At 36.5% G+C, this 22,935-nt stretch overlaps 1 protein-coding gene and 1 long non-coding RNA gene across 4 annotated transcripts; one reads left to right on the top strand and one right to left on the bottom strand.

The window, feature by feature from the left end:
- Nucleotides 1–430: 430 nt before the first annotated feature.
- Nucleotides 431–22,868, top strand: maea (macrophage erythroblast attacher, E3 ubiquitin ligase). 2 transcript variants are annotated; one of them, NM_199549.3, is made up of 9 exons: nucleotides 431–581; nucleotides 14,205–14,387; nucleotides 14,475–14,678; nucleotides 14,752–14,874; nucleotides 16,906–16,982; nucleotides 17,119–17,227; nucleotides 17,374–17,507; nucleotides 20,116–20,311; nucleotides 21,374–22,868. In NM_199549.3, exons 1-9 carry the CDS (start codon nucleotides 513–515, stop codon nucleotides 21,467–21,469), a joined length of 1,191 nt encoding a protein of 396 aa, NP_955843.2. In that variant the 5' UTR covers nucleotides 431–512; the 3' UTR covers nucleotides 21,470–22,868. The 2 variants fall into 2 exon arrangements, with proteins under 2 accessions (NP_955843.2, XP_087136246.1); XM_087280120.1 differs by having other exon boundaries at nucleotides 505–1,185.
- On the bottom strand, nucleotides 505–6,909 carry LOC147833948 (uncharacterized). 2 transcript variants are annotated; one of them, XR_015507486.1, is made up of 3 exons: nucleotides 5,707–6,909; nucleotides 2,605–2,828; nucleotides 505–1,907 (listed from the first exon to the last, which is right to left on the bottom strand). It is a non-coding gene; the product is annotated as an uncharacterized LOC147833948 (long non-coding RNA). The 2 variants fall into 2 exon arrangements; XR_015507485.1 differs by having other exon boundaries at nucleotides 505–2,267; nucleotides 2,624–2,828; nucleotides 5,707–6,885.
- Nucleotides 22,869–22,935: the final 67 nt, after the last annotated feature.

The raw sequence follows: 22,935 nt of genomic DNA, 5'->3' as shown, positions 1-22,935 counted from the left end.
CGTTAACTGTGCAGAATAGAGGTAAAGTTGGTTTTATATTCGCATATTCGTTCATTTAGAAGTCTCTTTCTTGTTTACCATGTTACTTTGAATATTCGATCGGAATTAGCATGCAAGTATGACTTCTAAACAACATTAACACTATGTAATTCACTGTGAACAATGTTGTACTTTAACGATCATTTACTGCTAATATGATTTCGCTATTTACAATTTTCAAATAATATTTTTCTGGAATTATATTATTCAGGAGAATGTCTGAATATCCGAATATAAAACCAACTTTACCTCTATCTGTGCAGCTGAGGCGATCCACAAACTGATTTTGACAGCTGTGCCTTAAATAATGGGTACATTTTTATTTTTGGCTGAATTATCTTTTTGATCCTAAAAACACAAGCATTCACCGCCACACTAGGAGGCGGTAACAAACAGTTCTAACCTCGCTGCCGCGGCGAAGACCAAATCCGGGAAGAAGACGAACAAACGCTCCACAGTTTCCCCAAAGCAAGATGGCGGTGCAAGAGACAGCAGCTCAACTCTCTATGGCCCTAAAGGTGCAAGAATACCCAACTTTAAAGGTCTGTCAAGCGTTTCCTCTCCATAATCTAATCACGCAACTAAACAGATTCCGTGTGCGTTGTTTGACCTCAATAACAGGGCATCAAACTGAGATTATCCATCAAATTAAAACTGTGTCTGCATTTAGACAGTTAACTGGTTAGCTCTGGGGCTAGATAACTTAGCAAAACAAGTCCCACACAAACCGATCTAACCGGAGTGATCGCAAATATTCCAGCAGTGACATCGCATGTTCAGTTATAAATTGCGTCGACAGCTGTGTTAAAGGGGTAAATGAGTCGATTAATGTCAGTCTGGCCCATGTCATTCTTGCGTTCCGACAGTGTTGTGTTAATAGACGCTGTTTTATCCCATCACAGGTTTGTCCACTAGTGTAACCAGCGAGCAATGCAGTTCAAGGCAGATTGACGATAATCATTAGCGAGGTTGGATAGTGAGTGACACGAATAATATCGGATGTACTGATGCTTCATAATCGACTGCTGTTCAGTCTCATGTGTGCGTTTGATTGCTATTTGGCGGCTGTCATCTAAAGCTATGATTTTCCGTGGCTTTAGATGAATGCTGGAGGGATATACACATGCCAATGGTGACCAGAGATCGGTATGCATGCGATTTATGCACCATATTAGGATCACATTGTATCATGTTGTGTTGGTCGTTTGCGGGCTTAACAACCAGGTGTAGATTGTCGATGAGGAGCTTATTATTTACGGTAATGGGTGGGATACAGCACCTTTGTTCTCTGCGTCAGAGGTTTTTTTCACGATTGATAGCGTCGTTATGGATGAATCCTCACGTTAACCGGTTCTTTTGACTGATTGATGATGCATTGAGTGCTTTGTGACGTGATTAGTTCATGGATCTCATGTAATTTGACGCCTGTTTATGTAAACGCACACTGAATGTCAATAATATATGGTCTTCACTGCTGTGTCAAGGGCATGTTGCATCTAAGCTTGTCTTGCAGCATTGGGAATGATTTCCAGTACATTCTTGATCATTGCATCATGATCTAACCATATATACCAGTCGCTATTTTGGTGCAGAACCAGAAGCCACATTGGTTGAGGAAGTGTAATGAAAATATGTGGAACAGCTCTTTCATAAAAGAGACTGGTTGGTGTAATGTTTTAGAGGTAGATGAATCATTACAATTGATATTTGTTCATATTTACAAATTATATAATGGTGTACAATCGAAAAGGAATACATTCCTTTTATGACATTTAATTTTTACTAGTGTATGTCACAAATGAATGGTGGTTGCTGCCTAATAATGAAATAAACAGATGTCTTAAAGAGTTCACCTAAAAACGAACTACCTATGAATATGTATAACCCTGATATCATTTCCTCTTCTTTAAAAAAAGTAATTGGCAGTGAATAGCAACCAGCATTACAGGGCTAGTTTACTCAAAAATTACATTTTGTTATTAAATTCTCACCCTTATGTCATTTACAATTTCCTTTATTTTGTCTCCAGAACACAGTTTAAGATTTTTAGAGGATATCTGAGAGCTCCCTCATCCTCCATAGATGGCAACATTCACATTCTGACTGAAGTTAGATGGAATGTTTCGAAAATGTTTTGGTTCCTTTTTTTTGAACTTTGAATGTCTCAGGTCTGTTGCAGTCTGTAGAAAGAGCTCTCAGATTTCATTATAAATGTCTTGTGGCCTGCCCTGAGCCATATGGTATAGGGTTGTCATGATACTGGAATTCGGTACCAATCGATACTGAAATTTTAAAAACATCAATTTCCTGCAAACATTTGTGCACTGTTGAGCACATTCTTAAACACTGCTGATTTGCCATTGTATTCACTAACTCAACAGAAAAAACTGTGATTATTACACTAAGTAAACAGCAATGAATTTGGTGAACTAATGACCTTCACGGCCAATCACAGTCGTTTCTTTTGAGCATGTGAACACAATGGCGAATCAGCGCTGTGCTCAACAGCGCTCAAATGTTTGCGGGAAATGGACTTTTTTTTTTTATTTCTGTACAAATTGGTACCAAATTCTAGAATCGTGACAATCCTATGGTATGGTGTGGTAGAGTATCGTACTTTTTTTTTGGCCCATTTCACTGTCTAAGGAACCAAAAAAGCAGACCGTACCACTTTTTGGGTAAAGAGCAATTCCAGCGTTATGAATGTGACATTTGTAGTAAAAATTCAAAGCAAAAACTCACAGAGAAAGAATATGTTAACATTATATTGAAACATTAGTTTATATTTCCTAGAACAACTAACCACAAAGTCAAGTCATCCGAAAATATTAATCTTTAAACATTTTTAATATTTTAAATGAGAGAAGTAAACATGCGTTATGTACGTGACCAAAAAGTATCCAAGTTTATAGTATACAACATACTTGGTAAAAATTCTATGAATTAAAGTGCACAACCCAAAATAAAGAATGCTAATCAAAAGGATAACTATAGAACAGCTCACTATAGCTTACTATTGTTAGCTCACTATAGAACAAACAAGATTGGTTTTATTTTATTTGACATTTCCATTAATGAGGAAAAAACTTCGTTATGGATGTTACATTTCTCTGTTATGGATGTGACAGATGTGAAATTGCCACTTGTGTGACTTTGGTAAACCAAATCTAATGGTTTGAAAACATTGACAGAGGCATTTTTGAGTATTTATAAAGTGCTGTAAAATACTTGCTTACACAAAAAAACCTAGAAACAGTTTCGCTACTTTGTTGAAAACTTTGTTGGAAATTTTTTTTTTTTTCATAGCAAAGTTGACATTTGCATGGGATTGCTCTACAACAAAATGGTACAAAAAGGGGTGGAGCTAGACGTACAGCTTAAAGAGCCCATATTATACATGAAATAGGGTCATATCCTGGTTGTAAGGGTCTCCAACAACAGTCTAATATGCATGCAAGGTCAAAAAACACTTTGATGGTCTTATAATCTGCATTTATTTTTACCTAATTATCCCAGCGACTCCTGTATGAATCGTCCAGTGATTCATTTGTTCCCAAACCCCTCTTTAGCGCGGAGCTAATCTGCGCTGATTGGACCGATGACAGTCTGTCGCGATTGGTCGACTGCCTTCAGTCAGAGAGGGAAATGGCCAATAGCTAATCAGCAATTTAAAAAGTAATCACAGTTCATACACGCTCGATAGTGTAGGCGTGGATTTTAGCTGCCACACTATGGCGAGTGGATAGTGCCACGGATAACCGAACGAAGGAGACAGTCGTGTACTCGCCATACCACACACACACAAAAACACACACACACCTCCGGATGACAACGCTCCCGCTTCCGCCCGCACCCGCCAGGTTTTAGCCTGAGAACCCGCTCCGTTTTCTGCCCGCCGCGCCCGGTCCCGCTAGAGCGGAGAACACAACCAAAAATCACCCAGTATACAGTCCAGACAGCCAAGCTGTCTGTATAAACACACAGCACAAAGCACACAAAGCTCGTTCGTTCGCTCTCTCTCTCTCTCTCTCTCTCTCTCTCTCTCTCTCTCTCTCTCTCTCTCTCTCTCTCTCTCTCTCTCTCTCTCTCTCTCTCTCTCTCTCTCTCTCTCTCTCTCTCTCTCTCTCTCTCTCTCTCTCTCTCTCTCTCTCTCTCTCTCTCTCTCTCTCTCTCTCTCTCTCTCTCTCTCTCTCTCTCGCATACGCGCGCGTGCGCACTAACACACACACAAGCACCACGCAGACTCTCTCTTTCTAATTCGCATAGCAATATCCGTGATATTGCTAGACAGCCCGCTCCCGTCCCAAATTAAACCCGTTACCGACCGCTCCCGCGATTTATTCGGAAATTTATTCCCGCGGCTGTCCCCGCGCCAGATTTCTGCGGCGCGGGAATAAATTTCCGAATAAATCGCGGGAGCAGAACTCTAGCACGGAGCTCCATAAACAAACAGCACGCGTCGCGTTTTTAACGTGACTTTGCACGCGATAAGATAAAATATCCAGTTAACCTGATACAGTACACGCGGTTACAAGTAACAAATCACAACTAAATACATTTGCAAGCTAGAGTAAACGAGGCAACAACTTTAACCGCACGTACTTACACTTGAGAAATGGAAGAAACCCATCCTGACGTCCATCAGTTACTCTTTACTGATCCTTCCTTTAACAAACTCAGATGAAGTATTCTTTGTAGCATGTAGCTTCCAGAAGTTTCCAACTGCTTGGTTATAATGCTGAGGTTTCATCTTTGGGTAGAGACTCAATAAAATATCCATCTGCAGTGTGACTTCAATCGACCGACATGTTTGTGTGCGTGTGTTTGTGGGTGTGCGTGTGTTTGTGGGTGTGTGTGTGTGTCTGGGTTTCTGCGTCAGAGGGCGGGGCCTCAGGTTTGAAATCTCCCGGGTTTGCGCGTGCACGTGAATAACTTGGTTTCGTTCGTACGTCATGGCGAAACACCTAATGAGTCGGTATCAAGGCGACTCGTTTGAAGCACTATGAGTCGACTCTTTTATAGATGAATCAACCGTTTTAAACACTGTATTCTTACAGATTTAAGCCTTAGCTGGATACTTCACTTCACTTAGAGCTGTGCTACACACTACATGGAGGGGAATTTTCAAAAATCCATAATATGGGCTCTTTAATGCTATTGGTTAACAGAGGAACGTCACCGGTCGATGCCAAAAGCCAGGAAAATGACAATACAGGAAGTACCATTTTAAATACACAATCAAGACGTGATATCATAAGAATATGTATCGAGCCATAGTCGACCTGAGCTCAAACAAAACGTCTTGTGACAAACAGCTAAATGCCTAGAAATAAGAACAGAATTTGCTGTGTACCTGCTATTGACTTTAACGAGTCCATCAAAAATGTGTGGAAAAGTGCAAGTAGTTTTGTTTTCTTTCTCTTTCACTGTGCGTCTATATTTGAAATAATGAGCTCGAGCTTATGATGATAACTTGCTTGTGATTATTAAAGTGCTTCTTGCGTCCATTTAGAAATTGACAAACATGAGAGTGAAACACTAAAAAACAAAGAAACAAGAAAATGATTCCTTCAGCAACCTAAAACGACACGAATTTAACACAAATGAACTGCAGTTTTAATTATTAGCGTCGCTAACTATTACCAACTATTATAAATTGGGAATGACCAAATAGCTTTTTTACAAGAGGTTACTAACGTTACAGATGCTGGTGAAGATTAAAGATAACCAGAGGTTTGTACTGATTGTAAACATTGTTTTTGAACACATACAAAGGCCTCTGTATATTTTAAGTGATTTTTATATAACTGATAACATTTCAAAGACAGCAAGGGTCTGTGTTCGTATAGGCTTTGTTTTATTTATTTTATTTCTTATATGCTAGGCTATATAATTACAGACATTTAGTAATTCACATTAGCACTGAACTGCAGCTTTCATATAATCCTGTTCATAGAAAAGGTTAGTTATTAACATTTACACAGTATTTATCTATATAAAACATATTTTTTGGCTTTAACTATTCTTTGAGCAAGAATTATGTCGACCACAGCTGTCTATCTTATGCTTACCATTTGGCAGTGCAGACACAACCCTGACAAGGTAACCCAAACCGTATCGTATCGTACTTTACTGTACTGAACCATACCATTCAGTGAAAATGAAGCATTAATTTGTGGGCTGAAGATGAACAAACATCTCATTGATTGTAACGACATATTGGTGAGTAATTAATTACAGAATGATCATTATCGGATTAACTAACCATTTAAATTTTTAAAGATACAAAGTTTTCAAAGAATGGTCCCATTTTACACACTGTATTCCAAGTGTATTTGGCGTAGGACTGCAAAATATATAATTTTACTATTGATATAACAATGTGATCATTCGCAATAGTCACATCGCAGGATTTGCGATGCTAAGTCTGTATTATAATATATAATTTGATTTTGCAGGTGATTTTAAAAGCATTCAGGAGTAACAAATTGTACAGTTATTATTTTATAGAATTGTTAGAATTTTTATTTAATTTTAGTACCTGAATAGTATTAGATTCAGAAAACGATAAAACACTCTTTGTTTTAATTGTAACTTTTTCTGTATTGTATTTATCTATGCTTTTAATTTGTTTACTAGATTAAATTACGTATATGCAGATACAGAATTATCTCGTTCTAGCCAAAATGATGAATTGTTAGCAAATAGAGATATTCAAGTTATCTGGGCAAATTGTATTCATATCGTAATATATATCGCAGAATAAGAAAATATTGCGATCTTATTCAATATTGTGCAGCCTTAATTTGCCGTATAATAAAGTTAAATAAAGTAACATTTTTATTTTTATTTGTATAATAAAGAAAAAAATTATGGATTGTTATTTAAAGTTGGTGTAAAATGAAAATGTTCACCATTTGTTTTGCTAGCAAACATTGTAATTCTTTAGGTGAAATTTTAAACTTTGCAAGTTAATCAATCAAGTCTTCAATCAAAGTATGACCGTTTGCATTTCGGTCCTCTGTTGACATCAGTTTGATGGCTTCGCCTACCATATTTTTAACCATGCCCCTCTTACTATTAGTTTGCTACAAGTGAGTGATACACAAAAAGAAAGCCCCGCCCTCTACTCAATATTAGTTTTTTGTACAAGTACATCAACTTGCAGCAATAAAAGTCTCAGCAACTTCCGGGTTCACTTTCAGACTTTAAAAAAGTTTATGTCCTTGGCTGTTTTTGCAGGATTGTACATTCATGACACACTATTGTAGGGTCCAGCCAGTTGGTCCAATGACGGTATCCACTGGTGGATGAAGGTTCACTGCATGTTCGGTCTTTCCAGTGCACAATGTTGATTTATATTAAACTTAACTCATATCTGACTCCAATTTTAGTATGAGATGGTTTAGAATATTAATATGTTTATCCTCGTTTTATCTGACTCCAATTATAAAACATTGAGAAGGTTATTTTGTTTCCTTTCACATTATTTTAGATTATGATTGAATATTCTCTTCGGTTCATCATTTTATGTTATTCTCGTTCATTGGGATCTCTATAACATCCTGAATCTTGTACCGGCCGAGTATACAATTTCTTAAGCACAAGCATGTCAGTCTTGGTCACTAAACAGGGGCGATTGACCGCTATCCTAAAAAGGCAGAACCCTACTTACTCAGATTAGGATATTTTTTATGCGGTCCCCATAGGTCTGCTACCTCCTAAATCAGACAGAGCTATTTAGTCATATAACGATCATTACTATAGAATTAAGCAGACCAGTCGTACTTAAACTAGTAGTAACTTTGAATAATCACTATACTATCTAAATAGTATTAAAAGTTTATCGGGTGAAGGACTATCCCCTTAGATATCCTTTTACAGCCTAAGTATACATGAATAAATGCCAATTTGTTAGTCGGAGCTCTAGAGACATCGTGTAACGTGCCGCAATGCTCCGTCTACCGTGTTCTAGTCCGCTACTAACCTGAACAGGGGCTTGTGGTGCTATGAAATTACCACAATCTACTAAAGATAATAACACGAACTCTGTTTGAATCATTCAAAACATAACAATTTATTAGTCAGGTAAATGTATTATGCCAATTCAATCAGTCAATTCATAAATGATCAATACAAAACATCAAATTATCAAAGATAAATCCAAGAAGAAAAGATGCATACCTGACTTTGAAATATACATAACATGGGGCAGACCCCATGTTATGGGCTGATCTGGTTAGGCAGAATCGCCCTGAGTTTTTCTCAAACCTTGCCTTAAGTAATCCAAGAATTCCCTCAAGGAAGGGGGTGTGAACAAAAGGCATTCACACTTAGTGGCACACCCCTCTCAGTGGTTCAAAAGATGCCTGAAGTTATATATTTATTGTTCTGATTATGTCTATTTCTGAGAGAATGAGACCATTGTACCAATCACACTGAGACATTTCAAATGATATCAAACATGATAGTTAAAGTCAGTTTGGTTAATTCTAGAACATTCAAACATTGAAATGACCATATGTGTGAGATGGGGGGATGAAGCAGACTCAGATGCAAATGCAGCAGGAACTGGTTTTTCCCGCATTCCCCTTGCTGAGTTGTGAAGTTACCAGTCTCTGTTTTCAGCTCATGTTTTGAATTGTCAAAGACATCAGAATATTTGCAATATTTCAATTCTTACACTATTAGCACCAAAATATACTTCGATCTGACCAGAAATTAAACAGGTTGTGAGAAATCAAAACAAATATCAATGGCATACAAAGAACTATCGATGTTCTATTTTCTGATGTAAATCAATTTGTTGCGTTTATCAAATTCATCTGTCAACTGTCAGTCTGACTTTTATTTAACAGCCAGAGTTCTGGTCTTGTTTTGCTTTGTTTTTAGTAGTCCTGATTTATAAAAAAAGGTGCGCTTATGTGTTTTTCCTAGTTGACCCATAGTAGAGCAGCACAATTAATCGTTAAAAGATCGCAATCTCGATTCGACCCCCTGGGCAATTTTAATCCAGCATTTCTACGATTCTGCCAATCATATTTTCAAGTTCAGGAGAGAAGAAAAGGTGGCTGCACGAGTCTTTTCATTGTTCCACACACGTTGCTCAGTGACATTGACATCTCCAAATGATGTTGAATGAATCACATGCTGTATTTATTAGGTATAATTCACCTAAAATGTAATTTTTGTCGTAATATAATGATGTTTTCGCGATCAGGAAATCACATGTGACGTGAGCTGCTGACCGAGCTGTTATTACAGAGAGGGCGCGCGCTCTACTTAATGATAGACGCGCGCGCGTCTACTTAAGTGAACAGAACCTGCATTTGTTGCAAGTAACAGGTAATACAGTTGTAAATAATGTTCAGTTTGTGGCACAGAGTGATCGTTTGGGAGCCGCGCGCGAAGTATGAACAAGCACGTAGCAGTCAGAATGAAACCGAAAGTGTGCACTTCATTTAAATGATCATATCGCATTTAGAGTTATGATTACGACAAGCATTTGTTTTTTCTTTCATAGCAAACCCACAGTTGTGCATGAAAATAAAGGTTTACAATGTCAGTATAACTGCTTTAGCCTATATATTGTTGAATATAATCTGATAATGGCAAATGTCTGATTTTACTAGTGAATAAATTTGTCTAATATGACAGATTGCAAGCATATATCTTAAACATAATAATTCAACATCAGAATTATTATAAGTACAATAGAATTATTTATAGAAACCAGTAGACCATTACATAATATTATTATTGATGTTGTGCCATATGTTTGTTTTTACCATACCTTTATTTTACATTTACAGAATCATGAGAAAATCGTGATCTTTATTTTAAGCAAAAAAATCGCGATTCTTATTTTAGCCAGAATCGTGCAGCTCTAACCCATAGTGAACGGCTGCTTAAATGGACGCTCATTCAGTTATGGACAAAGGCAAACTGTCAAGGCCAGGATTTCTATAAAACAATTTAAATTAAGCTTTTTCTATATCAAACCACGCTGAATACCTTTAGAATAGTTGAAACATATGGCACGTTGCATACCATCTTTCTTGCATACTAAAATCTTAACCTTGTCCGCTATTCACAACAATAAAATGGATGAGGCCTAACTGGAGATTTTTGTTGTTGTTGTTGTTGTTGTTGTTGTTGTTGTTTCTTCTTTTTTGGGATAAAAAAAAGCATAAAGGTCATAAGACAACAACAGGTTGAGTAAATGATGACTGAATTTACATGTTTAGGTGAACCATCCATTTATAAATGTTAACTGGAATGAAATATTTGATACTGTGTGATTTAGTGTTTAGCTGAGTTGTGTTCTTATTTGTGCATCAGTACTTCTTCAGTGGTTTGCATAAATTCTGTCTAAATTTAGGCTTTTTCACTTCTCGCTGCCTATATCACGTTGTGCCTTGTAATGCAACAAAGGTTAAAGCTTCAATAATAGCATTGACTGATGCAGACTGTTTATCTACTCTGAAACATCTGTACATGAATAGAGCACTGCAAATGTTGATACTACTTATCTGCCCTGTTTGTAAGGTGATAGATAACCTGATCAAAATAAACTGGCGGATCCTGAGAGATAAGATTGAAGGTTTATGCATCTCTGCTTTTTTCCCACAGCTGCTGTACGTCTGCTTATCTTGGCCTAATGATCATGTTCACCTTTATGACCTTTTCTCTCAAATGCATAGCTGAATAAAGTCTGTAATCTTCAAAATGTAGCTTTTTAGTCGAGAGCATTTGCTGAGGCTCCACATATAAATGCCTGTATCACAGGACGTGGCAGTATTCCAAACCAAGCGAGTAAACAGTAATGAAAAATAAAGTATTTATGAGAAATACATCAATACTCTGTCAAATAGAAAAGTGAACAAGCAAAAGGGCAGCATCAGCAGCAATGGCTTTGCTTTAAAGTCAATAGCGTTCTGTTTTTCATTTTTCATTTATGCTTGAAAACTCAACAAGGATAGTTCACTTTAATGGATTTTGGCATTTCAGAACATAAATGATTGTGTAAAGTATGTTTAAACTAATTCATTTGAATATACTCTGTTTTAAATTTGAAAAACAAAATCTTAGTCATTAAAAAGTCTTAAATTTACTGAAATATTGTGTTGTGGGTCATAAATCATTTTCAACAGATCTTAATTTTCCTTTGTCCATGTAAAGCTACTAGGGATGCTCAGTTCCGTTTATTTTGACAACCGCCGCTCGTTAACCGTATTTTTGTGGTTAACAGGTCAAATTAATATAAATTATTATTTCATTAAAAATAACTGATGTGTCTATTTTGTGTGACACATTAAATATTTCATTTTAAAATACTGATTTATTTTAACATGCGGACAACAGCATATAGAACAACAGAACCTGCAGTGTTTGTGTTCCAAAAACGTGAGGTGCACCACGCTGCGTTTTTGTTGACAAGGTGCACTTTTTTTTATATCACCAGAAAACAACTGAATCAGCTGTGTATCATGTGCGCAAGCATTGTTGTCGATGTTTTTCATTATCTTTAATAATATTGTGATGTTCAAGATTTGTAAAGTAATACAGCTCTGTATAACTTGAAACAGCAACCACTAGGTTGACTGGGTCTGGGTTGAAAAAAACGCAAGGCTTGTAGGACGCATAAGCAGGGCGCAAAACACTCGCGGCCATTAGTAAACCATTCAAAAGATGCCCCTCTCAACCCAAAAAGCGTGTTCACTGTAATCGGCCCCTTATGCAGCCAAACTTCAAAAATATATAACATAATACTTTTTAATAATTTATCTGATAACATTAATTGGTTAAAACGCAGCCTTTTGGTTAATGGTTATTGGTTAATTGTTTTTTTGAGCCTTCCTAAAAGCTACCAACACCCATCACTAACATTCCAATAAAAAAAAAACTCTACTAATATGGTTTATATTCCTTACGATAACATTTGTTTTGAATGTATTTTTTTTAATGCTTTATCTGGGCCATTAGAAAAAAATCCTTAGCGTTTAGCCTATATTTCTGAAATTTCAATAATAATGGTCTTAAAATTTAAGTCTTTTAACCCTGTTTATGTCTTTCTGAAGAAACTCAATCAGTTTATCTGGTGGACTGTTTTGATGTAGAGTTTTTATTTGTGAACTCTTATTACGTTCACTAAACACATGGTTGACGGCAGCTCAACTATACCTTTTTGACACACATAAACAAACAGATCAAGCACACGGATAAACACTGTTTTGTGTTTTCTGTTTTGAATATGTGATGATCCTCATGGATGTATATTGATTTTTTTTCTTCAATCTTTCATTTTTTGGAGTATCAATTTGGGATTAACATAAATGTACGGCTTCTATTATTTTTGCTGTCTTTAGTAATTGGTTGGTTTGCTCTGTTTTTTTTTTTTCTGACAAATCAAATCAGCATTGCAAAATCTTTCGGCAGCTCTAATGGCCTATGGGCTTCTGTCCCTTATAAACATCTTTGCATTCTTTCATAGTGGAGCTGCACACCTGGCTGTACTTTCAAATCCTCTTTGCACAATATCTGATTTACAAATGCATATATTTTTGCTGTAGCTTGCACACATTCCTGTGTGTCCTGTTTATTTTTATTTTTTTAAAATGTCATGTTTATTGGTGAACTCAGGGCAGGGTTTTTGGACAAAATATTGAATGCAAATAAAAGACATTATGTGTACAGAGTATTACAGAATCTGATGTAAACTAAATTTGTTCTGTCCTGATGATGAAATTCATGTCACACACAACCCTTGTGTACATGTAAAAAGTGAAATTTACATTGGGTTTATTTTAAGGCGGGACACACCAAGCCGATGCATCCTGTCTGGTCCAAAAAGCTGTGTGTGAACACGCCAACTGAACATAAGCTGACTGAAAAGAGAGCTGCGTTCTGAGGCTGTACAAATGGACGTGTTTTCAGCACCAAGAACAGCGGCGCACCATCAAAGTGTGGACCGAATGGGGGATACTGAACTAACACCTCATGAGGAGAGTTGCCTCAGTTGTGGGCGACACTTTACTGTCTAGAGTAGTATCCGTGTCTGTGGGAGAGACAGATGTTTTAGAGGAACACTTTGTTAGGGCGGTATAGCAGTACCCCTCCGCTCTTATCAAGGCAGTGCCACTGGCATTTCAGCTGCCCAATTGCCCACTCTACAACTGACCGAGTGCCTGCCACCTTGGAGCTTCACATATTATTTGCAAATTTATTGAATGGAAATGGTTCCGATTCACGTATGCAAATTCGTCTTCAGATGGGCCTTAATAGCAATGTGCGTGCAGTCGATTGCTCCGATTACATTGGGAAAACCGGCGATCGCTGCAAATTGCGCTTTAATGTTTGGCTAGTCAACTGCATGGTATGGAAACCTTATTATACCTGCTTGACATGCGGATGATCCTGTCCCATACAGCTGCCGTTGCATGGCTCAAAATACTTTGTAGTGTTCAATTTAACATAATTGCCTCTAGGAGTCGCCAATGGAAATAAAACAAACACAAACAAGAAATGCTGGTACGCCAGACATAAAGTTGCTTCCACAGTCATATTGGCTTAATATAAAGACTAAGTCTCTCTTTTTTTTTACTGACATTAAAATTGTATCCAAATGAACTTTGTAATGACATTGTGTGTGACTCATTGTTGCAACTCCACAACAAATACATCAAATAATCATTGGGAAAGTTCTTACTGTAGTATTTCTCACAAATGTTATGTGAGATCTGCTTTCTTCATGTTTGTCACTGTGCTGTTTATCTGACTTAGCCGAGGCAGAGATTGAGGCACACTCTGACAGGTATGTGGGAATGGTGGGCAGGCAGAACTAGCATTAAAGGCACAGGCAACAAAAACAGCTAAATTGTGTTCAGAGCAGAAAATTCTAATATTTTGAAAGGTATAATAAATAAGCTGATGAGTGTTTTGAGCTGAAACTTTATAGACACATTCTGGAGACACAAAAGGCATATCCTAAATCATGAAAAAGAGGGAAAATAGGTGCCTTTTAATAATATATGAGGTGCTTTGTGAACCCATTCTGTGAAGAACGATATAATCAGTAGTTTTATAAACAAGAGAACATCCTCATCCTATCAGGTAATCAATATTATCTCTAGTAATGAAATGCTACTGCTTATTTATTTCAACAGGTTCCTTATGAAACCTTGAACAAGCGCTTCCGAGCAGCTCAAAAGAACATTGACCGGGAGACCAGTCACGTGACCATGGTGGTGGCAGAGCTGGAGAAAACACTTAGTAGCTTTCCAGTGGTGGATACTGTAGTCTCTCTTTTGGACGGCGTGGTTGAAAAGCTCAGCGCCCTCAAGAGAAAGGTATGCTGAAGCATCATATAAGATTTTTTTTTTTTACGTTTAACTACATTTATACAGTTTTTAATGAAAGGGTTTCATATCTGATAGGCAGCTGAGTCCATTCAAGCAGAAGATGAAAGCGCCAAGTTATGTAAGCGACGCATCGAGCACCTGAAGGAGCACAGCAGTGATCAGCCAGCCAGTGTTAATGTTTGGAAAAAGAAGCGCATGGACCGCATGATGGTGGAGCACTTACTACGCTGCGGCTATTACAACACTGCTGTCAAGCTAGCCAGGCAAAGCGGAATTGAGGTTCGTTGGCTTTATCTGCAATGTTGGCTAAATACTAGCGCTGTCTCTTATATGCCTTAATTTGTTTTTATAGGATCTGGTCAACATAGAAATGTTCCTTACTGCAAAAGAAGTCGAAGAATCTCTCGAACGTCAGGAAACTGCCACCTGTCTGGCTTGGTGCCATGATAACAAGTCTCGCTTGCGGAAAATGAAAGTAAGACATATTCAAACTATGATTGAAATATATTTAAAAAAATCTAACTAGCTACGTTTCCATCCACCTATTTTTATGCACATTTTGCATATTGCGCATAAAAGAATTTTTTTTTAGCAAATTCTGTTTTTACTTTTGATATTTGGTGCCAGTTAATCAGGAAGTGACGTTTTTGTTTTCTTTGACCTCTAGGATAGAAACACTGCTTTAGTCGCACGTCTTTTATGCAAAATTCCTGTTTTGCGCATAAATTTACTTTGCATCTTTGGATGGAGACATAGCTACTGCTGTATTTTTTTCTTTTCAAGGATCTGGGTAAAAAAAAAAAAAAATGTTTCCCATTGAACACGTTATTTTTTTATTTTAAGAAACATTTAAAATATTTTGGAACAGTAAATATGCCAGGCTAAATAATTAAAATAAATCATTGACATCCTCTATTTTCATTCTTTAAAAAAAAAAAACACAATTAGTTTTTTTACATCTTGAAAAGGCATTTTTGGATATCTTTCTTTTATTTGCACTATTCAGATGCATAGCATGCATGGATGTTGGGGCATAAGTAATTTATTTCTTTTTTATTTCCCAATCTTTGCTGAATTATGCTGATTGGTAGTTTTTGATGCGGATGGTTATTTGCTGCTGAAGATACTGTTGTCCAATAAATGTTTTGACACCACGTAAAAAAAAACATGTACCGCAGGAACGGTAAATTAACAATAACAGAAAAATAACAACGTTTTAGCAGTTTTAAAACGTGACTTTCCCAAACCGCACTAAAACTTGAAAGCATTTGTCATCCCATGCTTAATTCCTACAGAACTCACTGTGTAATTAATTTCGTTTCCCTTTGAATTCCAATCATCGGAAAAAAAAGCATTTATAGCTTTGTTTTGATCTTTATAGTATATGATGTAGTTAGAGAGTATCACATGAGCAAGAGTGTTTTTGAATATCAGTGTGTCCACAAAATATATAGAGTACAGCTACAGAATGGGGTATATGCACACTGACTTTTAATTTCAGTCAGGCAGACACAGGACTTCCGGTAAATTATCATCCCATACAAAATCATTACGTTTGAGATCTGATTTCTTTAAAAAAAAACAGTGATCATCACTGCCTGGCTGAGATATGATATAAAAGGGGTATCAGACCACACAAAAAGCACTGCATTAAATTGTGTTTGGTTCAGTGATTCATTCATAAAAAACATTCAGTTGATTTTCATCTCAATGAATCAGTTGTTTTGAACTAATTCCGTTTATTATGAAATAACAGGATGTCCATAGGGTCTTAAAGTATTAAGTCGCTTAATCAATTTAGAGAAATTTAAAGCCCTTAAAAAGTCTTAAATGCTATTACAATGTATTTATTTTTGCATTGTTTGTGATTATACAGTTGTATAATCATAGTTGTATGCTAAATTTAGAAATGTTGGGATGCTGTGTAATTTATGAAATCGATAACATCCTGCTATATTTCATGTCACACTGCTTGTTTACTGCAGTTACAAAGGCAGCACCATTATTTCTGCTATTCTATAGGCGGCACTTTGGATTAACATTTTTATAAAGTATATGGATAATGTTTTAGTTCAGGATTAGTTTCTTGCAATCAGTATTTAGTAAATGTATATAAAATGTCACCAATGTTACCGGTTCAGACCTAAAGATGCGATACGGTTTTAAAATTTATGAAAAGAGTTTTAAGAAAGGTCTTAAAGGTATTGAATTTTACTCTCTGATTCCTTTTACTCTCTGATAACTCGAATAAATCACTCATTAAGGATTACTAACAACGCTTGACAGTTTTAGTATCTTATTTTTTCCTGACTGGCCTAAACAAGCCAAGATATAACACAAAAAAAGTTTAGTTATCTTTTTCAAAAAAAAAAAAAAAACACACCCCTATTGTGGTTGTATTCCTTGCAGTCTGTGCTTTGATTAATTTACATTTCAGAGTTGAAAGCTAATGCAATTTTAAAGGTAAGGTTTATTATGTTTTATTGAAATATTTCCTTGTTCCCAGAGCTGTTTGGAGTTCAGTTTAAGGATCCAGGAATTTATTGAACTCATTCGACAAAACAAACGGATGGATGCAGTTAGGTATGATTTTTTTTTATTGTTAATGCTAGGACTTTATGGCAGGTCATTCCAAGTTCATCGGAATCACTGTAATTTATTGTTAACATGAATATAAATTATTGTTGGTTGTTAGTAAGGCTAAATGAATCTCTTTCAGACATGCACGCAAACACTTCAGCCAGGCAGAAGGAGGACAGTTGGACGAGGTACGGCAGGTGATGGGCATGCTGGCATTTCCCTCAGACACGCATATCTCACCTTATAAGGTAAATTATGTCTTTTTCTATTTATCCTTAAATTAATCTTCCTCTTAAAGGATGTGCTTTACTATTGATGACCAGTTGTTTCTGAATATGCTTTCATAGCAGGTAAAAATTTAATGGTCAACATCATTTTTTGTCTTTTCTCCCAGGATCTCTTGGATCCAGCTCGATGGAAAATGCTGATTCAGCAGTTCAGATATGACAACTACAGATTACACCAGCTGGGGAACAACTCCGTGTTTACCATTACCCTGCAGGCAGGGCTGTCTGCCATCAAAACGCCGTATCCTTTCTCCATCTTTGTTTTGAATTAAATACATTCAGGATGTTCTGTTTAGCGATGGGCATTTTTCAGAAATATTATATATTATATCATATAATATTTGTTGTAAAGTATTATAAGAATTACATTATTTATTATCAGAGATGTGATTCTTCCGTATACATACGGATTTCTGTATTTTCCGAGTTCATTGGGGCGACTCCTGTAATTTGCGTAAATCTGATTTTTTTTTTTTGAGAAGGTGGGGGGGGGGGTTGTGAGGAGGTCTTGATGTTAGGTTCATTCTTGTCAAAGCAAACGACCTGATAGGTTGCGCCTTTATTGTTCACATTCGTGCACAAGGAGCAGTAACTGCTTCATTCCGGACATCATTCAGGAATGCAATTGTAGACCTACATAGGCTACTGTGTATATAGCGTAATGATATTGTGTAGTCCTAAAATGTGCGTGTATGACGAAGCTGCTGACAATATGCAAGATTATGAAAACGCTGTGAATGCATGCGTGGCTGTGCAGACATTTTCAGCTCTTACTTTTGCACAACACGACCACATACGCTCTATTTAGCCTACATTACAAATAAAGCCAGGACACACATTTGTTATTATCCTCTTCTAATCATCTGTTCTTATGTTTTCATTTATCCAGTGCTACAGCCTAGCACCAGAAATATAATACCTGAAAGTGTCATGAGTTTAGATGATATTAAAAATATATTTTATAACTAATTAAACTATTAAAAGCAAGGGAAGAGGGGCTCTCGTCTTTATTTTTTATTTTTTTTGTCTTCGGCTCATCACATACCTGATTATTCAAACTTTGTTGACAGTATTTGCAAACATGCTAAAGTTTGCCTATTTTTTGTTTAATTAAAACCATTGATTTGGGCAAAAACAAACATAAAAGTGCAGAGGGAATAATAAAACTTAAAGCAGACCCAATTATGATACAGAACATACATGTACACTCAAGTCGGCATTAGGTTAAAGTGCTTATATTGTTTCACATGTTCTGGTTAAGAAAAAGCATTCAAACACAACTGAGTTAAAGTTAGTTCTTTATTCTGTCAACAATATGCCCAGCTTTAGAGAAAATGCGCTTTGTCATGTGCACACACAATTGTAGTTTAAAGGTGTTTATCAGCCAGTGATCTTTTCTGTAAAGTTTGCTTTGGAAAGTCATTTTGAAACCCTGAAATTAACTTGGATTAACTCTTATTTTATTTTAAATGACATCAAACCAGTTAATTCTTGGTTTCATTTCAAATATATATTCCCTATAGAGTTTCCCAATTGAATGTCCTGTTAATATTTTATTGAAAATAATAGTAATAGTACTTTTGCTGGAGGACTTTAAAAGAGTCAGTATGGCAGTTTGATAGCTTAGTGTTAATTTAGCTCAAATTGAAAATTAGCAAAATTAGTGTTAATAAAAAAAATATGAGATCTTTATTTGTCTTTAGAACTTGAATTAAAATATTTTACATCTAAAAGCTCCCTGATCCACTATAGACAGCCAAATAAAAAAAATAAAAATAAAAACATGCTCAAAACAGACCATATATGCCTTCAATCAAAATATGATCAAGCTAAGAGAATACTTTGTTTAAAAAAAAAAAAAAAAAAAAAAAATATATATATATATATATATATATATATACATACATTTTTTTCCCCTCAGTGTCAGTATAGGGCTCGCATTCATGTGCACTGATGTATATCCCAGATGATCATGTGCAGTGTTTCCTCTTAGATTTTTCCAGCTGTGGTGGCAGGCTTTTTCCACAGGTCTTCCAACTACCTGTGGTGTTATTTCAATGACAAATGTCTGAGTGCAGTATTACAAGTCGAGATCACATCTATGTAAAACAAGCATGCGAATCTCTTAGTTTGTGCCCTGATTTTCATTTGTTTGTGCACAAAACTTCTTGCACGCCCTCAAATATACACTGCTCAATCGCAGATTTTCTTCTGCGCTCTCAAATAAACACAATTTAGTGCGTTTATGGAACGAGTATGTCTCCAACATGTATTAGATTTGCTAGGAATATTTATGAATGTCTCCACTAATGGCATTGATGCGTCCTGAAGTAAAGTGTAACGGCCATAAGCTCCAGCAAGATAGTCATTGTATGCAGAATCATAGACCTTTATTTATAAAGAAAGTATAATTATGGAAAAGGTGTTCATAATAACTGTAAGTTACGTAGTGTTTGCAGGCCTCAAACATCACGCAGTCCTGTCAGTCAGTCCTTAAAAGGTTAAACAGATAACACACAGCACTACTACGATTACAGAAAAGTTTGCTCTATTATAATTCACTTACATTTTAATACGATTTGGTGCAAAAAAATGACAACATCTGAATGTTTTGAATGAGAAGCTGTAACGTAGCCGTGGCAAGAATGAAATTTGGTGTGGCGGAAACTATGATGTGTGACTTCCTCTGTTTGAAACATAGAGTAGGTGCATCAGTCAGTAGCACAACAAGCAAGACACAGCACTCTTGTAAATGTGCGCCCTTTACTTACACCAAGGAGAACAGTTGAAGAGCGCCTTATATTGACACTTTAACTGAACATTTGTTGACCTTAATTCCGCGTTTACAGGCAGTGTTATAAAGAAGATGGCACTTCCAAAAACCCAGACTGTCCCGTCTGCAGTAAGTCACTAAACAAATTGGCGCAACCGCTTCCCATGGCTCACTGTGCAAACTCGAGGCTGGTGTGCAAAATCTCTGGCGAGGTCATGAATGAGAACAATCCTCCCATGATGCTGCCTAATGGCTATGTTTATGGATACAATGTGAGTTTCAAAGTCAGTTTTCCTTCTGCATGTCATTTTTTTCTTCAGTATTTTTATGATGCTATTTATATGCTGTTAATTTCCTGTACACTACCTGGCACAAGTCTTGTCGTCAATCCCAGTTGTAAGAGCAATAAATAATAATAACTTGACCTCTAGTTGATCATTTGGAAAAATATCAGAAGGTAGATTTTTTTTTTCAGATGAATCATCTGTTGAACTGCATCCCAATCATTACAAATACTGCAGGAGATCTATTGGAACCCACATGGACCCAAGATTCTCTTACAAATCAGTCAAGTTTGGTGAAGGGAAAATCATGGTTTAGGGTTACATTCAGTATGGGCGCATGCGAGAAATCTGCAGAGTGGATGGCAACATCAACAGCCTGAGGTATCAAGACATTTGTGCTGCCCATTACATTACAAACCACAGGAGAGGGCAAATTCTTCAGCAGGATAGTGCCCCTTCTGATACTTTAGCCTCCACACCACAGTTCCTGAAAGCAAAGAAGGTCAAGGTGCTCCTGGATTGGCCAGCTCAGTCACCAGACATGAACATTATCAAGCATATCTGGGGTAAGATGGAGGCGGTATTGAAGATGAATTCAAAGAATCTTGATGAACTCTGGGAGTCCTGCAAGAACGCTTTCTTTGTCAATCCAGATGACTTTATTAATAAGTGATTTGAGTCATTGCAGAGATGAATGGATGCAGTCCTCCAAGCTCATGGGAGTCATACACAATATTGATTATTTTCCACAGCACCATGACTTTATATTCTATACTGTACATTATTTATTTTAAGTGACAAGACTTTTGTCTAAGCAAAAACCTTACTGTCCTAATTAAATGATTAAAAATCAAGGCATGATCATAATTTATTTAGGTAAAATAGGCGTAATCTAGAGGCCTTGGCCTTTAATATAAGCCACTTCTGATACCAAATGATCAACTAGAAGTCAAGTCATAATTTGTTGTTCCAAAAACTTGGATAGGCAACAAGACTTTTGTCAGGTAGTGTGTATATAATGATTAATGTTCCCTTACCTCTGCTTTTCAGTCACTCCTGTCCATTCGTCAAGATGATAAGGTGATATGCCCCAGGACCAAAGAGGTTTTCAACTTTTCCCAGGCTGAAAAGGTTTATATTATGTGATGGAAGCGCCACATTGGTTCTGGAACGTTAACTTGTGGCGACATCTTAGGCTGGGCACCATTTGTCGATGGATGTCAGTCTTTCAGCCCTTGTTCCATTCAAGCGACTATCATTGACAAGATGCCCCAGCCCTCATCTGGTCTACAAGACCTTCATTGAACTGATGGTTCAGAATCACAATGGATCGTCCTGCGCTAAATGGACTGTTGTGACAAGGGAGTGTTTTTTAAAAAAGGTTGATAGTTTGGCATTTATTTAACTGGTTTCTTTTCAGTAGTGTAAAACAAACCAACACGACTCCATATCAGTTTATCTCAAAGGAGCTTCTGCCTTGTAGTGTGTTAACAAAATGAATTATTCATTGTTGGTTTTTTGAACAAGGGCACCCATTTAGGTCATTATTTTTAGATAGGGAGTAGGTAGTTAGTTGTAGAGAACACTCTCTGATGCCTTGCTTTTGCACCTGTGAAATCTGTGACAACATGCATTTGTTAATGTGATGTTTTTTGGGGTTTTATTTTTTGCTGACATTCTCAGTTCATGAGATAACATTTTTAAAAAAAAAGTTGTAGCATTTATAGCAATACTGGTCAGAACTTGGTGGATATACAGACTAGAAAGTGTTCTTTGGTGTTAAGGTGAGGATAAACATCATATTAGTTTACAGTTTCTTATATCATCATCATCCACATTATTCAAATAAGACATTATGTGTGTGACCAAAGTCCTTTGAGGACCTGCGCAAACAAAGAATTAATAGATATGCGTACATTTGGAGAAATCTTATTTTTCTCTTTCCTTCTTTCTATGGTATGCTGTGTTATACAAAACAATGTCACGTTGTTTATAACGTCATGCTGCATTTAGTGCTCTTTTGTGACTAAAGTTTTGGTTGTAAACATTAAGCAGTGTTTGGTAGATTCAAATCTTGCATAGTTTACTTAGATGGAATTTATTTATTTTTTCATCCTGTCAAAATTTGTCATCTATACAGCTTTGAAACCCTTATATTGTAATGTGGTGCGCTTGGGTTCTTTTGTTTGCTAGTTTTAAATTTGTAGCAAGTTGTTGCCAATGGTCATTTTGAGCACAATTTCAAGGCTGAATATTGTTAAAACTATTTTTTGACGATGTTCCCCAAAGGACACAATCTCAAGAGTCTCAGGTTTCACAGGATCAACAGCAGAGAGAACTAAGGAGGGAGGCCTATGAACGGCCCTCCGGCCTTTTAGTTTCACCTTAATGTAAACCAACATTCACCTGTTGGAAGTGATTCTCCAAGTATGTGTTTAACTGTAACTGTGGAAAGACTTGCTTAGATACAGCGCATGCATGTGTATTTTAGTAGGATAGATGGGTTGTTCGTGTCAAATTGCCAATAAAGATTGATTTGATTATATCATTCTGTCTGTCTGATTAACTAATTGGTTTAAACTATAAATAACTAAAATATAAAAATGGATATA

Source organism: Danio rerio, chromosome 14 (genome assembly GCF_052040795.2).
Source record: "Danio rerio strain M-AB ecotype USA chromosome 14, GRCz13ab, whole genome shotgun sequence".
Taxonomy (NCBI): Eukaryota; Metazoa; Chordata; class Actinopteri; order Cypriniformes; family Danionidae; genus Danio; species Danio rerio.
The sequence above is the reverse complement of the archived record's forward strand: the minus strand, read 5'-3'. Positions and strand labels throughout refer to the sequence as shown.